Below are 16,031 nucleotides of genomic sequence, written 5' to 3' on the forward strand. Positions count from 1 at the left end.
TTAACAGCTCATGCATTGAAGAATGCCTAGACCAGACTGCTGCCTGTCAGCCAGTAGGATTTTTAGTAAATATTACATGTTCAGTCGACACCACAAATATAATAAATAACACAATTTTGTTGAACTCTTGCAATGTGATAAACAGACTGACACACGGACACATATGCAAAGTTTTAGGCACCTACCCATCATGCAATATCAACACCATGCAAGCACAGAGTCAAGGTCTTAAAGAACTATGAGGACCATGGAGCCGTGTAGAAAATACTGACCTGAAAGTCTTCAGATAGTTCCAGAAAGAATCTCTCATATACCCTCAATTCCTCGAATGGACGACCAGGGCTCTTTGTGGGATGCAGCTTGTTCAGGTCAGTCTCTATGTCATCGTTCTGATTGACAGGAAACAAAGGAAGAAAAACTTCAAATTGCCTGTTATACATTTGTATTTGCTCTGTCAAGACAGCTCCAATCTAGTTCTTATGAGGTTCACCAGATATGGGTGACAAAGTGATTTCAGCATTCAAAAATGGCTGGTAAATTATGACTGCCCTCTACTGGAAATTTAGGAAAGTTCCGATATCAATGACTAGGTATGACTCGTGAAAATGTACGATTTTGTGTTTCACAAAACTAACAATGATATTATAATTTCCAGTGCTATCAAAGTTGAATTGTGAATCTAATATCACATAGAGGCAATATGCTTGCCATAGTGAACAAGTGTACCACATGTTAGTGTACTGTTGTCATGTGAAATGTCCCATATGCATGCAAGTATTTGGTATTACCAAAGTGCGATGAGCTTTCTCATCCTCTTCATTGTCAGTATCAGTTTCTGCCTCCGTCTCCTCATTATCGTCGCTGTCATCCACCACATCATCCACTGGGTACAACACACATACGCAGAAATTATTCCCCTGACATTTCTGTTTGTCTTTTGCCCACGCTGGGGGAGAGAGAGGAGGGGGGCTTATTATTTCTGAAAATGTGAAAGAGGCCAGCACATGACCAGAACAGCAGTCCCCCCCAGAGGATTCTGGTCAATGAGTTGTAATGCTATGCCCAGAACAGAGGAAATGTTAACAAAAAGATGTGAGCAGCCATGGTCAAGAGATGGGTGATCAAGAGAAAGAAGAGATTCTGAGCACGTTTCTTCAAATACAAATTCAAAAGCTCACAGACATGTTTTCAGGAATATAAACGAGTCAGCACCAATCGATGCTGTAATAACTAATGTATATCACTGTTTTACAGCGTTCCTGTTTGATTCTACACTCTGCAATAAACCAAAAACAGAGGTAGTATTTGGTAACCTTCTTTTTAAAAAATACAAATACGAACAGTGCTACTTGGAAAAAAAAAAGAATGTAATAGAGCTTTTTTTATTTAAAATTTTAGTTGAGACTAAAGGCCCTTACACACCGAACGTGTTGTGTAAAAACAAAAAGAAAATTCAAAATTTTATGAATCTGAATTTGATGCGTAAAATATATAAACACAGAAGGTGTTGCGTTTTTACAAAAAAATTCATCCTCAAAAAAAGGACTGTCAAGAAAAGAAAAAAAAAGAAAAGTTGAGCTGATGATGAGCTGGCCCTGATCTTCCAAATGAAGAGAAGGAAGAAACGAGGATTCTGGTTCATCCAATTCTCACGAGAACACAGCAGCAGGGAGAGTATTATGGTTTGGTCCAGGAGTGGAAGCGGTATCCCAGCCGCGTTTGTACATTTCAGGATGTCAGTGGGGCAGTTTGAAGTCTTGTTAGCAGAGTTGGAATCATATATGAGGAAGTACAGAAATCATTTCAGAGAGCCACGTTAGTCGGAGTAGTGTTCGGCTGTGTGTCTGAGGTAAAATCTTTTTTTTTTTTATTATTATTTCAATGTCGTTGCATATTCAGAATCAGAATCAGCATCAGAATACAGTACAGCTTTGGATTTGAGCCATGAATGCACTTGTTGCCAATGACCAGAGATCTGATTATTTGGATCCGAAACATCAGGGAAAATTGAGATTGGTTCAAAGAAATAAGTGTTTCAACTCCGTCGAGTAAAATTATTTGGTCCGTTTGAATGGCTGCTTTAATAAAAGGTCCAAAAAATATATTTCTAACGCATAAAACATTTACACAATTTTACATGTCGGTGAGAAAGGGCCTTATGAGAAAAGAAAAGAAGCTCAAATGTTTCATCGCGCAGCCTGTGGACATGATGTAGGAAGCAAATTAGCTGAGTTAAATGCAAGAACATACAGTATGTCTACTAGTGGGAAAGCAAGACTATGCAATGTGCTCTTTATTACCAACACATGTCATGTGTTAGTTTAGTCAAGTATGACGTGAGCTGAATGAGAAAGAAATAGTGAATCTGTATAATCTGAGGGTTACGTACGTCTTACCCTTCTTTAAGGGCTTGTTGCTGAGCTGGTGACTTGTTGTTCCTGTAAGGCACATTGTGTGCAGCAGTGTCATGAATGTTGTCATTAGCCATTTAGTATTATTTATCCGTCTGTATGGTATAACGTGTTGAATCTAGCAGTTAGGACAGCAATTTTAAAAAAGTGCCCATACTGTATAATCATAGATGGAAGGCGTGCACATACACAGTGACAAGCTGGGCCACACGCTTGTGAACTCTGTGCGTGTGTGTGTGTGTGTGTGTGTGTGTGTGTGTGTGTGTGTGTGTGTGTGTGTGTGTGTGTCCTGAGCTCTCACCCCCAGGAGGCTGGCTGTACAGCTGTGCCACAGGTCCAACTGGAAGTACATGAGGCAGCTGGTAGTGGAAAGCTGATTTAATGGTAGGAACAGGCAGACGGTTTTTAGGAAAACACTTCCTCATGATGAGACTCGAAGTGTTGATCAGTGGATCCAGAGTTCGCACCGGCAGACACTCCTAGAAACAAAGCCACAGAAAAATCAGAGAGCAGCTCAGACCGAAACCTGTGTATGTGTGAAGTAGTTCTGTTTTGCATGCTTTAACTTCTTGTCATTCACATGCAATTTTCTTACTCACGGTAGATGTGTTGTAGAGGATCCTCATGCCATCGGCCTCTATGAATGCCTTTCTCCCAAGTTTGATGTTGGTAATGTTCCTGAGGCAGACCAGCAGCCCTTTGCGAATCAACATGTGACGATGACGTGCGTCATTGCGATGCCAATCCAGGTACAGAGCCAGCAAGGCGGGCACATGACTGCCGTCCACTGCACGACGAGCGTTAGTTTCTGAAAAGGGAATTGAAACAAGAAGCGAAACCACTGCTACATATCACTTTGCAATTGTGTGGCGGGACAGAAGAAGAAAATGAAAATAAAAGCAGTAATAAGCATATAGTATATAGGAGAAAGTCACGTGACACTAAACTTTAAGTCTATGTGGAATGATCTATTACACTTTGTGCTCCAGAGCAGAAAAGACAATAAGTGAAGTACAGGCAAAGGATTAAACAACACTAATTAAGGACCACTGAGCTGTTTAATGCTACAAACTTAAATTACTCACTGGATTTGAGAAGTGCTCCAAGTGCATCCAGAGCTACCCTGTTGATTTAAAAACAAAAAAGATGGGGTCCAACAGCAAATATGACACAACTATGGCCAGAGGCATATGAATGTGGCTGTTTCAGGGCTGCAAAGGAGCCAGCATTGACAGTTAGACACTCACTTGAGCAGGCTGGTGTTCTTCTTGCTGTATGGTGCTATAATCTTGAACATCAGTTCCACTACTCCATTCTTGCCCAAAGAAATTGCATTCACCGCTATTACAGTAGAAATCAAAATCAAGCACAACTTAGAAGTAAACACAGCCAGTTCAGTTTAATTATTTTTATCAGCTGCTGTCTGGGACTCTGTAGTATTTTTTGGGACTACTTTGCTGGAACTTCATTAGAGATTATAATATATACTGTGAGAGTTTACGGGGACTTACAGTTGGCCGAATAAACCCTGAGAACCTGCAGGCAGGGCAGAAGGAGTTTGGCATTCTGTAGATTCTGTTTGATCAGGCTGATGGTGACGTTCAGAGCTCCACTCAATCGGGCCTTCACACCAAACTTTCTGTCTGGACACACACAGGGTCCAATGTCCCAGCTCAGTAAATAAACAATAGAAACTTTTGATTTTTCCGTACCTTTCCTCTATTTTTGTTTCTGAACAGAGGACTTGTTATCAGTTTTGCTTGTTGTTGTTTTTCTGCAAATGGCTTAAAGTTTTTTCACTTATCCACTTAACACTGATAGCAAAGGCAGTGAAAACAGAACACTCACAAGGACATCATCGGTGTACAACTTCAACATACTTTTAAAATAAACATTACACATGTGGTGTCAGCAAAAACTTTTCGTAATGTAAACATAACACTCTTCATTTACAAGCATGATGCCCAGAGCAAAACAAAAATAAGACAAAAATACAATCACTGGCTCATCCAGTCTGTGTGTGTGTTGGACTGCGACATTACCTTTTGGGCCAACCTTGGCTAAGAGTGAGTGAAGCTGTAGCATGAGCTCCTCACTGGGAGGCAACTCTTTGCTGGCAGAGGTCAGGATCTGGAATAATATTCCTGTTCCTCCTTTGGACACAAACACTCCCATCCTGCGACCCCTGCCTGAGACAGAAAAGGGTTGAGAGCATGAGAACCACATGAACTAGATACTGTAATTATTAATCCAATCAAAAAGTGTAATTTAACACCATGTAACAATTTATTGGTAACAAAAATCAAAAAGTTCACATGTTTAGCAATTCATTGTGTTGTTAGAGCATGAACAAACTCGGTGAACAAAAAATAGAAGAAAAAAAACTCCACTCACCCACAGTCAGCAGCTCACTAAGAATATACAAGATGTTCAGGGTGGTCTGAACATCTCTGCTGTTCTGTAACAGTCACAAATAATACATTAGTTAAAAATTATTTGCACGGTAAATCTGAGAAATTTGTGTAATTACCTTGATGTTACTCTACATAAGTGTGAAATCTAATTCCAAATTGAATTCAGGGAACAAGGTCCTAGAAAATTGAGTCATAATGCAAGTCAGGTTGTGAAAAACTACACACACCCTTACTGCATCTATAGGAATTAAGAGGATAGGTAGCAGCCAGGTGCTTGGTCACAGAATCTTTATAAAAACAGACATTTTGGCAGTTTGCTGGTCTGGAGTATCCAGCTGTGTGTTTAAAAAAGATGTCAGCAATCATCTTAGAAACGACATTGTTGCTGTCCATCACTCTGGGAAGGGTTACGTGGCCATTTCCAGATAATTAAAAGTCATTTAAAGTCCTTCATTCGTCAGTGAGAAAGATTTTTCACAAATGAAAAGCATTCAAAGCAGCTGCCATTTTTCCCAGGAGTGGAGGTCCAAGGAGATTCACCTCAAGGTCAGACCATCTAATGCTCAAATGATCTGAGTTGATCTGAATGTGATCTGAACTGTCTCTGCAGGCCTCTGTTAGCACGTTAAATGTTAAAGTTCATAACAGTTCAGCTAGAAAACAGACTGAACAAGTGCAACGTGTTTGGAAGGGTTTCCAGGAGAAAAACCGCTTCTCTTAAAAAAAGGACACAGTAACACTCTTAGGTTAGCAAAGTCACATCTGAACAAACCACAAGACTTTTGGAACAACGTCCTTTGGACAGATGAGACGTAAGCAGAGATGTTTGGCAGTAATGTGCAGCACCATGTTTGGTGAAAACTAAACACAGCATATGAGCACAAACAGGTCATACCAGCTGTTAAACATGGTGATGAAGGAGGTGATGATTTGGACTTGTTTTGCAACCACAGGACCGAAGCACCTTGCAATCATTCCGTGGAACATGAACTCCTCTGTACCAGTACGAAGGATTCTAGAGTCAAATGTAAGGCCATCTCTCTGACAGCTAAAGCTGGCCCAAACTGGATCATGCAACAGGACATTAATCCCAAGCATAACAGCAAATCTACAACAGAATAGCTGAAAAAGAAAAGAGTCAAAGTGCTGTAATGGTCCAAAGTTGAGACCTCAATTTGACTGAACTGCTGTGGCAAGCCCCAAAGAGAGAGATGCATAAACGAATGCAAACAAACCTCAATGACCCAAACCAATGTTGTGAAGAAGAGTGAACCAAAATTCCTCCACAACAACGTGAGAGACAGATAAAGTCATACAGAAAACAATTACTTAGTTATTGCTGCTAAAGGTGGTTCTATAAGCTCCTGAATCATGGGGTTTACTTAGTTTTTCACACAGTGCTTCTGCATTATGATTTTTTGTTTTTGCAAAATAACAAAGCAACTTTTTAATGATGTGTTCTGATATGTAAATCCTTAGAACTATATTATATACATGACTGTATGACAGTAATATCTTTTTTAATGATTTTATAATAAATTTCTTAAACATTATTGTTCACTTAGATTGACAAAAAGCTCTCTTCAACAAGTCAGTAACAATTGAAATGCATAAGAACTCAAGTGTTGTTTGTGAACTGACCGCCAGTGAAGCCAGGATGACTTCCATGCCGCTGGAGCCTTTGGACATGACCTCTTTTCCACTCTTCTCTGTAATGCACAGCAAAGTCAACATGAACACAAAAGTGAAGGCTAACAGATTTGCACTGCAATTTTTGATTTTTTTGGAAATCACAATGTAATTTATACTGGAGTATGTAAAAACATCTAGTTTACTCACAGTTAGAAAATCCTGCAACTCTCAGTGAGTACAAACTCCATCTTTAAGGCACATTTTACAACCATGTCCTCAACCAGTCTTTGTTTATATACTGACCTGCTCAAGAACAGCTGAAAAGGGTGACAAGGTCTTGCAACAACCCCTACTCTTTCTTCATCTTCCCACCTCTTTAAATCCATACCCTATGTTGGTCCTGTTATTTAGGAGCTGACAGATTCCTGACCTCTAAAAAGGACAGTATTGGTCCTGTCCTGAATACAAAGGGATAATCAAGTACAAGTATTCGCCTTTGCAAAATGCTCTCTGTAAACTAACAGCAGAAATTGTAGATGATTACAAATATAGAAATAAATGTCTTGAAATTGTATCTCAAAATGTGATACATACATGCCAAATACTTTGCATATCTGAGGACCCATTCACATATACAAGTGCTCTGGAAAGTAAAGCAGTAACCTCTTGTTTCTGCTATGCCAGACCTTTTAAAGCACTTCAACACCAACCCCACTAAAGAGTAATGAAGGGTCACACAAGGGCAACTGTATTGTTTGAATAATGATGATTAGTTTGTTTATATAAGAATCCTATAAAATAAACTCAACTTCGAGACTGAACAATCACCACTCATTTCAACTGTAATTTTTAGGCTGTAACAGCTGACAGTGAAAAATTATCACACATGAACTGAAATGCAATATACCGCAACTCTCACTCTACCCACTCAAAGTAATATACGTGTGTGTGTGTGTGTATATATATATATATATATATATATATATATATATATATATATATATACTTTAAATTTTACTCAAGGTGTTCTGAACTGTACCTGGTGTGTCCAAGGAAACCACAGATTGATGGTGTCTCCTGGTGTAGCGGTACTCCATTTGAGGATAAAAAGTTAAGAAGCTTTACGTGAAACAATGTCTATTTTCCAAAAGATCCCATTGAGGCTTCCACAGAAGTACTAAAACTGATTCAAAAAGCTTAACTCTTTGACACCTCAAATCATGTGTTGTCAAAGATTGAAAATCAATGCTTTTCACTAACTCCTCAATTAGTCAGTCCAAGCCTCCTACTTTTCAACCGTACCTCTAACTCTGCCCTCTGAGTCAGGGCTCTCTGAAGCTGGTAATCAGCCCCTCTTCTGCCTTGATACCTGAAACTAATCCACAGACAGCTCCTATAGACATCAGCATAAGACAACTCTGTTTATGCAGAGGGGGTAGATGATACATTACCACCAAATTAAAACAGACACTACAATTCCCACAGGATCCATGCAATACGGAGAAAATTCAAAATTTCATTCATTTTGCAGTAAACCAAATGTCCAAAGGTACAGTATGTGGAGTAATTATCTTCCTTTTCCCTTTTAAAATTATTTCAAGAGATGACATTTTGTCTGCCCTTACAGCACCTGACATTCCCTTGTTCTTTCTCATGGTATTTCTTGACTGCCTCTTAAGCTCCTGAGACCCTGAACTTGAGACAAGAGTACAGCAAAGTCCATCCTGGGGTGTATAGTTACTGCATGCAGGGTTACAGACCTCGGCGCTTCCCTCAAACCGACGTCACACTCATACACATTTCAAGTTGAGACTGCAGGCATGGTGTCACAGACAGCCAAGCAACAGGTGAGAGAGGAACAGCTGATATTGCATGATTGATAGAGTCACAGACAAGCCTTTCCACTGTGCCCATCATTCATGATAGATTAGCTAGGACTTTGCTTTGAAGGAGGAAGCAACAAGTTACGGAAAGACGAAAGGTGAAATTTAAGAAAAGTAAGAGAGAAGAAGTAGTTGGAAATCACATCATGTCATGATTCAGCAGAATTTCTCAAAGGAGGAGGGGACTGACAAGCACTGAAAACCAGTAACTTAAAACTGTGCTACAGGACAACATTAGTTTATTATAATTATTATTAGTAGTAGTAGTATTATATAATTATACTACTACTAATATTGTTATTATTATGTTATTATAAGTAAAAACAAACAAAAATCTTGCAAAAATTGATTTTTTTTGCAAGATAGCATTATTTGAAGATTGTGGGTTTTTTTTAAAGGTTTATAACTTTACCTTTGTAAAGGTTAGAGGTACGAGTTTCAAATACTAAATGTTGTAAACACAGGATCAAAAGCCTCTGTGAGTTTGTTAATTAAGCAAGTCCTTTAATTTTTAATTGTTACAGCAGCAGAACAATGCTGTTTGTTTTTCGTTTTTGTAATTAGCTCCTTGCTAACAGAGACGCACTCATGTATCAGTGTGTCCGACACCTGGTGTGCCACCTTCTTCCGTTATGAGATCTTCGTCTCCATTTTCCTTTCAAGGAGTAATCAGAGAATGGGGGTCACATCTTGACTGTCAACGAACTACTGCATCTCTATTTACACAACAACCACACTTTAAGTTTTCTACGAATTTGGGAATTTTCCCCACAACCTGAAGCTAGGCATCAAGGCATTTGTGAAATGTACAGATGGGTTTGAGAGGAAGAAATGTACTTAATAAATGGACAATAACTCTGATTCTGCTGCATTTGACTGAAATACAAATAAGAGTTCTTTAAAGCTTTCACACAGATCTTTGCCTTTAAGTCTTAAAACAATAACAACCAACTCTTCCACTTGGTCATTATAGTTCCACTGAAAGACTTCGAATGGTACAAACTTAAAAATGATGTACATTTAATAGAAATTAAATGTTCAGAAACTGATTGATTTACAGCAAGAACCAACAGAAACCAATTAAGTCTTAAGATTAAATCCAAACAGTTCCAACAGCTTCTGCTGATAACTTAATCATTTTGCTGCAAACCCTCCATCTGTACAAAGACCAGATGTGTTTGAACACACTCTAAAACTGTGCCCTCTGACACATTAGGCATATCTACTCATTATCATTCCCATCCATGGTTATTGTAATAAAGATTTCTCAGCTAACTGTAGTCATATTGTGCTTTGGCATTGGGCTCATTTTGTGGGATCAGCCAGAGACACTTATTGTGTTAGCACCTTCAATTAAGCTGTTAGTCTTATAAATGTGGGTGCATGCACATTATAAATACATTCAAATACATCTTAAATGCTGTTTAAACTTCATATTTGAGGCCAAACTTTTTCTAGAATTGAAAGAAATGATTGTATCAGTTATGACTGGTGCGTCTATACATACATGACCATTAAAATAAAGGTTAGGGTTGTATCCTCATTCATTTTAAACACGAGCTTTAAAACAGTTGCACAAACAACTGCCCATTAGCAAGACTTGCATCCTGGAACTAAATATACTACTTTGTGGTTGCGTCACTATTCCAACAACTAAAGATGCAGTTTACAGACATGTACTTGTCTGTACACGTTCATACATGTCCAACAGATATACTGAAGATCTTCCAGATAATTACTGGGAGTTTTAAAAAAAAGTGATTTCACAGGAACCTTTGACCTCCTAATTCTAAGCATCTTATCGCGAGTCCAAGGGAACATTTGTAGCAAAAATATGGAGGTGATCAAAAACCTCTGATCAATAACGTCGAATACTTGCTTACACAATCCAAACGAATCACTTTGCAAATTGCAAGGAAATGCTGTTTTATAACTTGTTACAGTGCCTGAATATTTTGCAGCTGTTTCCACTGCCAGCAATGCAATTCAAGGCCAGGACTGCTCACTGAGATCGCACTTGGCTCAAGATAACAAAACTATACCGGAGTTCAGGAGATTACATGTATCACTGTGCATGTTTACACACATTCTTACCCTGTGTCTGTATGAGATGAAGGATCTTTGTAGTGACCTGTCTTGCTGTTTCGACATCCCTGACCATGGCCTCACCATTCATCCTTTCCAGTTGGCCCAGAAGCATCACTATCCTGGAGTTACTGGGAACCCTTGTAACAAATAAAATCAGTTTTTACTTTTAGAACAATGCATCCAACAGGATAATTCAGTCGTATGTTTAAAAAAAAAAAACAAAAAACAACAACAACAACAAAACAACAAAAAACACACACACAGGATGATCAACGCAATTATGGGAAAAGGCTAATGTTATTAATCACAATGTGCAGTTGGCACCGGAAAACAAATGTAAAGCATGATCTAATATGTGCAGTGACCTCATATACTCACACTGAGTCAAGTGTGTCCTTGCCCACTTTTAGAAAGCATCCAATAAAAACAGCCTTTTCCATGTTACTTTTAGCAGTGCCGGTGATTACAAACTAGCAGTCTATGACTATATGACTCTAAAATTCATTTATTAAAGCTTTTCAACAAAGCTGTCTCTTTGTGTTTCACTTCATTTCTGGAGCACTGATCCGTCCTCCTCTTATAATCTTAGCGCAGTAGCACTCAGCTGGAAACTCGAGGTTAGAGGTCCGTTGTTGGTACAGCAACGGCAAATACTGGACAGAGAATCAAGACCCTGATTCTACCCAGGGGAGCAAAAATGTCTTATATGTCCTTATAAAGACAGAGAGAGAAGAAAGGAGAGAGACAGAAAGTGTATGCTAAATACAGAATAGCAAAAAATGTCAGGAGTGAGAGAAGAATAGAGTATAAACAGAAAAAGGAAAACACAGAACAAAAAATAGAAAGCCTAAATTAACATACTACATTAATCACTATGACGAACACACACACACACACAAAAAAAGATTTTGGAAAGCCAAAATACACCGAAGGTTTTTCAAAGTATATTGCCTCAGCATTAAGGACAGCTGTTATTTTCAGTCTTGACATATCAAATGGCTGTTTCAAGCAAGGTCCGCTAATTATCTACCAGTCTCGGCTCTGCTGCACAAGAAGAAAAGCAGGGTCAAACCCTTCTGCGAAGAGTCTTAACAAGGTAAAACAGAACAAAAGTGGAAGTGCATCATAACACTAAAGGCTCACTGAGACAGAGAGAGAGGGCACGAGAGTGTGAGTGTGAACAGATGGCAGTGACAGAGCAGCTTTCAATCAGAAACACATGCACAAACATCACAAACCCCATGCCTGTTTTTGTTCACATCTGTAATGACATTTTTATTTGCTTTCTGAATGCAAATCAACTCACCCCTTCTCTGTGGCCATTTTGGGCTTGTTCATTTTTACTACATCAACATTTCAAGTCATCTGCAAGTGAAAGAACATGTAGATTAGATATGAAGAGGAAGAGGTTTTCAACACCATTTTAGAAACAAGCATGTCAACCTTTACCCCACTGGACTCCCTCTGTTGCAGCCAGGCTTGCTACTATGCCAAACCATTTCACAGAAAAGTTAAGTGTCCCTGGCTACAGTGTACGCATGCCTCATGAAGTCACCCCACAGACAAGAAGCTGTCAACTTAGGGGACACACTGAGCAGAGAAGCCATTAGTCTGCAAATATGTAGCTGCTCCGTAGCAGACTAAAAACCTGTCCTCTGTGTATCTGCCCAGCAGTGCATGCTGGGACCACCTGGGGGACACATTACCTCTCAACTGATTTCACACAAAACAAAAGGAGCTGTTCAACTCATCTCAGATATCCACACAAAACAGTCGCAGTCAAGGTAATGTGAGCACAAGGTTTGAAAACACGTTAAACAAGTCAACTTAGTGCGGTATCATTAACCGAAACGGATGAGCAGGTGAATCCAAGAAGACTGGACGAGTTAGTGTGCTGCACTTTCAAAACAGAAGCATTTATGGGCTGAGATAAGATGGGTCACAAACATGTGTTAGAGCGTGGTCATCACTGGTGCCTAATGCCATTTACTCCATTGTTTTTAAACACAAGGGAGTTTTGTAATAACGTTATAATGTGCTAGAAATGTCCACACTAAAACACTTCATTACTTTAGAATTGAAGGTAAATAAGTAAAAAACACCTTTACTCCTTAACGAGACTTTTGCAAAGCTTACATGCCCATCACCCGTTTTACCAAAAGGATAGAGCCTTATCTAAGAGTGACAGCACAATCTATGGTCACGCCTTTGTTACAAACGGGCTAAAGAAGACCAAAGATGAAACTGGAGGTCAGACCATGTACACGTTTAAAATTTGCTCAAGCAGTTATGAAATCTGACATGTTATAGAGGTCAGCTTACACAAGACTGCTGTAAACAAGTCGAAATAACCCTATAGAGCTACTTCACAATCCCCGATCCAAAATCCTTTAAGAAACCAGGGTCATTGCTCTCATTGCACCAGCTCATGGGGGTTGTCATGTTAGCGGGTTATTGGTGAAAAGGCAAACAGCTAGGCAAGCCTCTGTACGGTACATGTTTACAAGATGCTAAGTCAGACAACCTAGCTGAAGCTGGTGGCAGCTGCACCTGCTGGGCTAGTCACTCATTAAGACTGGCTGTCTGCGCCAGCAGGCTAGCTAACTGAAGAATATGCTAACAAAAACAGCACACAGTAGATGTTAGCTGAAGCAGTGGTTCTTTAGAATAGCAACACAAAAGAGAAGCTGTACAAACCTGTATGAAAAAGGAGCTGTCCCGTTTAGGGTGGAGGAGTAGTTGCGAGATAAGAGGCGACAGCTACTGTGCTCCTGAGCGTTGAAACGCCCTGATGATGATGAGATGAGAACAGACACAACTAGAGGGGGCAGTTAGTGAGCACCGCGAGAGTGGTTACGTCTTTGCGCGTGGTGTAAGCGGCATTTAATGCTACGATATGAACATCGTAAATTAGCTCACTGAATCATTAAAATTCAAAAATCGTTTTATATCATCACTGGTCTTGTTTTAAGCCATAAGCGTTCCGTTAGGCTTGGCGTTCACAGGACTACATTTCCAATCGCTGCTGCTGATTACGTCATTCATGTGCGCCAATTTTTACAGTCTTCGGGGGGATCTTTGATTAGCTACATGGTTAATACAATATAGTAAGGTACGTGCTGATTTACAGCGAAAGTATAATTTCTAAGTAACAGTCTTCGTGTTTTATATGCCTGAGTGGAATGGATTAACCTGTTAAAACATCCATAAGCAGCTTTTGTTCACAGAGAACACCCAGTGTCGGCAACATTAGCTTGTTTGCACACGGTAAAGCTAGCTAATGTGACGATTGGTGATAGCTAACTCACACCATCTCGTGTCTTTTAAAATTATGTATCTTGCCTAAGAGTTTTAGTACGCTTTTGAGGACTGTGTAAACTTAGGTGACCTTTTGACATCCATGTTATTAGTTTCAAAAAGGTATATGTTAGGAGACAAACAGTTACTACTTATCTCATTGATCATTTAAGCGGGTAATATCGATTTCTGATAGGCTTTTTATTCAGGCATCTATACCAGTGTTGCCTCTTATATGTCCTCTAAACGTTATATATGTTACAGGTGAATGAACCAATCATTTAAAAATGGGTTCCAACTCTCCCTGACCCACATCAGTTCATTAGTGTTGACGGCTGAAACTTTCCAGGGCACTCTGGAGTGCAGTTTACACCATTTTAGGCCATAACAAGCTTCTCAAGTCAGCTCACATGTTAATCTTCTGTTGTTAGCTTAGATCAGCCTCGTCAAACTTCAGTGAGTCAAGATCTAATGTAAACAAAAATGCGTGAAAGCTTTTAAGAACATACATAAATTGACACATTTCCAGTTGAAAAATAATAATGCATTGCGGTTTTAATGCTGAGAAGCAAAAAACAAGCTTTATGACTGATCAATGAATTATATTATTACGTTGGATCACATTCACTTTCTTACTGTACGTTAACTTTGAGCTGTGTTACAACTGTTACACTGCATGATGACGTTTTAAATGTTTATGTTTTTTATTATTAGGCCAAGGTACTTTACTCATACTAACCTTTCATAGCTCAGTAATAAAATTATATTTAATATACAGTATAATATACACTACCTTCAGAAGTCTTTTGAAACTGTAGATTATTCTACTCTACAAGCAATATAGAGCCAATATAGTTTTGGTCAGAAGTTTACATACATTCGTTATGGGCATAAATGTCATGGTAATTTTGGGCTTTTGATGACTTCTTTGAACTCTTCTTTTTCCACTGTGGAATGATTGTACAGTGTACATATTTAATGACTTTAAAACAATTTTTAATTTACTTCGGATTTTCTCTAATCCACACAGGAAATCTATGTAAATATCTGAGGTGGTTCAAGACTTTTATTGGAAAGAAAATATTATGTAGAATTAAATAATGATTCTTAAAGGTCACCCCTTGGAAATGTTATTTATGGTATAACACGATCTATTTTAGGTTCATTACTTTTTTCCATCTATATTAATGACATGCCTCAGGCTGTGTCTCATGAACCTGAATCCTTTACGTGGATGATTTTTGCTCATGTAGTTAGTGGAAATACGTCCTGACGATCCATCCATCCATTTGCTTCCCCTCCTTATCATGGTTGTGGGGGGCTGGAACCCATCCCAGCTACCATAGGGTAAGAGGCAGAGTACACCCTGGACAGCTCACCAGTCTGTTGCAGGGTTATCACAGAGAGATGGACAGCCATTCACACTCACAATCACACTAAACACCAAACACCAGCTAACCTAACCCCACTAATCCTAGGGATATTGAAGTTACATTGTCTCAAGAATTAGAATTTTGTTAGCCTATGACCTGAGGAAAATATGATTTCACTTCAGCAAGGAAAACCTAATAAGATAAGAAACCTCTTAATCAAGTGTAACTCTTATGCCATTAGCTGAGCTAATTATAACAAGGACCTAGTACTAACTTTGAGCTAGAATTCATCAGGTACAAGCATGGCTATATCTGTTATTAAAATAATAAATAAATACAAAAATGAGAAAAAATGTTTTTATATAGGAAAATAAATCTTTCTTTTCAGCAAAGGGAAAAAAAGTGTGGAGACATTGCAGATTTGGAGCTTTATGTGTGTGTTTGTTTGTTTTTTTCATATCCTCCATGTGTCTTTGTGGGGTTCCTGTGGGTGCTCTGGTGTCCTCCCACAAACCGTATGTTAATTGCTGATTCTAAATTGGCATTAAGTGTAGTTGTGCAAGTAGAGTTCATGGTTGTTTGCATCTCTGTGTTAGCGCTGTGATGCTAACACAGAGACACAGAAACACAGAGGCTGCTGGTCCCCTCACTGCCTCCCTGAACTTTTAAGTTGGCTAGGCAGTTGGATGGATGACTTAGCAAAATGCTTTACATTGGCATGTAATGGTTAATTTAATGTAATGTTTATCTATGTGCCTTAAGCTGTCACCATGGTGATGAAATCAGCAGTTGATGATGATGACACTGGCTGGGGGCTGGGTATCCCAGAAAAGATGAAGAACAACGCCAACTGGGTTGATATTACACATGAATTCAAAAGCGCCTGCAAAGGTAAGGACTGTGTGTGTGTGTGTGTGTGTGTGTGTGTGTGTG

The 16,031-nt window shown here is 39.1% G+C and overlaps 2 protein-coding genes across 6 annotated transcripts in view; one reads left to right on the forward strand and one right to left on the reverse strand.

Annotated features, from left to right (window-relative positions):
- The window catches only part of agtpbp1 (ATP/GTP binding carboxypeptidase 1), a 28,552-nt gene extending 15,149 nt beyond the window's left edge, over positions 1-13,403 (reverse strand). For 2 of the 5 annotated variants that reach the window (XM_014331385.2, XM_042218349.1), the window contains exons 1-14: positions 13,126-13,403; positions 11,735-11,793; positions 10,435-10,565; positions 6,467-6,534; positions 4,806-4,869; positions 4,454-4,600; positions 3,923-4,054; positions 3,659-3,752; positions 3,497-3,534; positions 3,011-3,219; positions 2,713-2,890; positions 2,397-2,438; positions 789-883; positions 273-389 (exon numbers count right to left, since the gene is read on the reverse strand). In XM_014331385.2, the coding sequence (XP_014186871.1) occupies positions 273-389; positions 789-883; positions 2,397-2,438; positions 2,713-2,890; positions 3,011-3,219; positions 3,497-3,534; positions 3,659-3,752; positions 3,923-4,054; positions 4,454-4,600; positions 4,806-4,869; positions 6,467-6,534; positions 10,435-10,565; positions 11,735-11,766 (1,347 nt within the window). In that variant the 5' untranslated portion in view covers positions 11,767-11,793; positions 13,126-13,403. Of the gene's footprint in view, positions 1-272; positions 390-788; positions 884-2,396; positions 2,439-2,712; positions 2,891-3,010; positions 3,220-3,496; positions 3,535-3,658; positions 3,753-3,922; positions 4,055-4,453; positions 4,601-4,805; positions 4,870-5,720; positions 6,442-6,466; positions 6,535-7,496; positions 10,566-11,734; positions 11,794-13,125 lie in introns of those variants that run through there. The other 3 variants (XM_042218348.1, XM_014331399.2, XM_042218350.1) reach the window with 3 other exon arrangements.
- Positions 13,404-13,413: 10 nt separating this feature from the next.
- Positions 13,414-16,031, forward strand: part of naa35 (N-alpha-acetyltransferase 35, NatC auxiliary subunit) — an 11,340-nt gene continuing 8,722 nt past the window's right edge. The window contains exons 1-2 of the mRNA XM_005916185.2: positions 13,414-13,540; positions 15,861-15,989. Coding sequence (XP_005916247.1) covers positions 15,869-15,989 — 121 coding nt within the window. The 5' untranslated portion in view covers positions 13,414-13,540; positions 15,861-15,868. The remainder of the gene's footprint in view (positions 13,541-15,860; positions 15,990-16,031) is intronic.

The sequence above is a fragment of the Haplochromis burtoni genome, unplaced genomic scaffold (assembly GCF_018398535.1).
Source record: "Haplochromis burtoni strain Fernald_Lab_line unplaced genomic scaffold, NCSU_Asbu1 Contig_18, whole genome shotgun sequence".
NCBI classification, from domain to species: Eukaryota; Metazoa; Chordata; class Actinopteri; order Cichliformes; family Cichlidae; genus Haplochromis; species Haplochromis burtoni.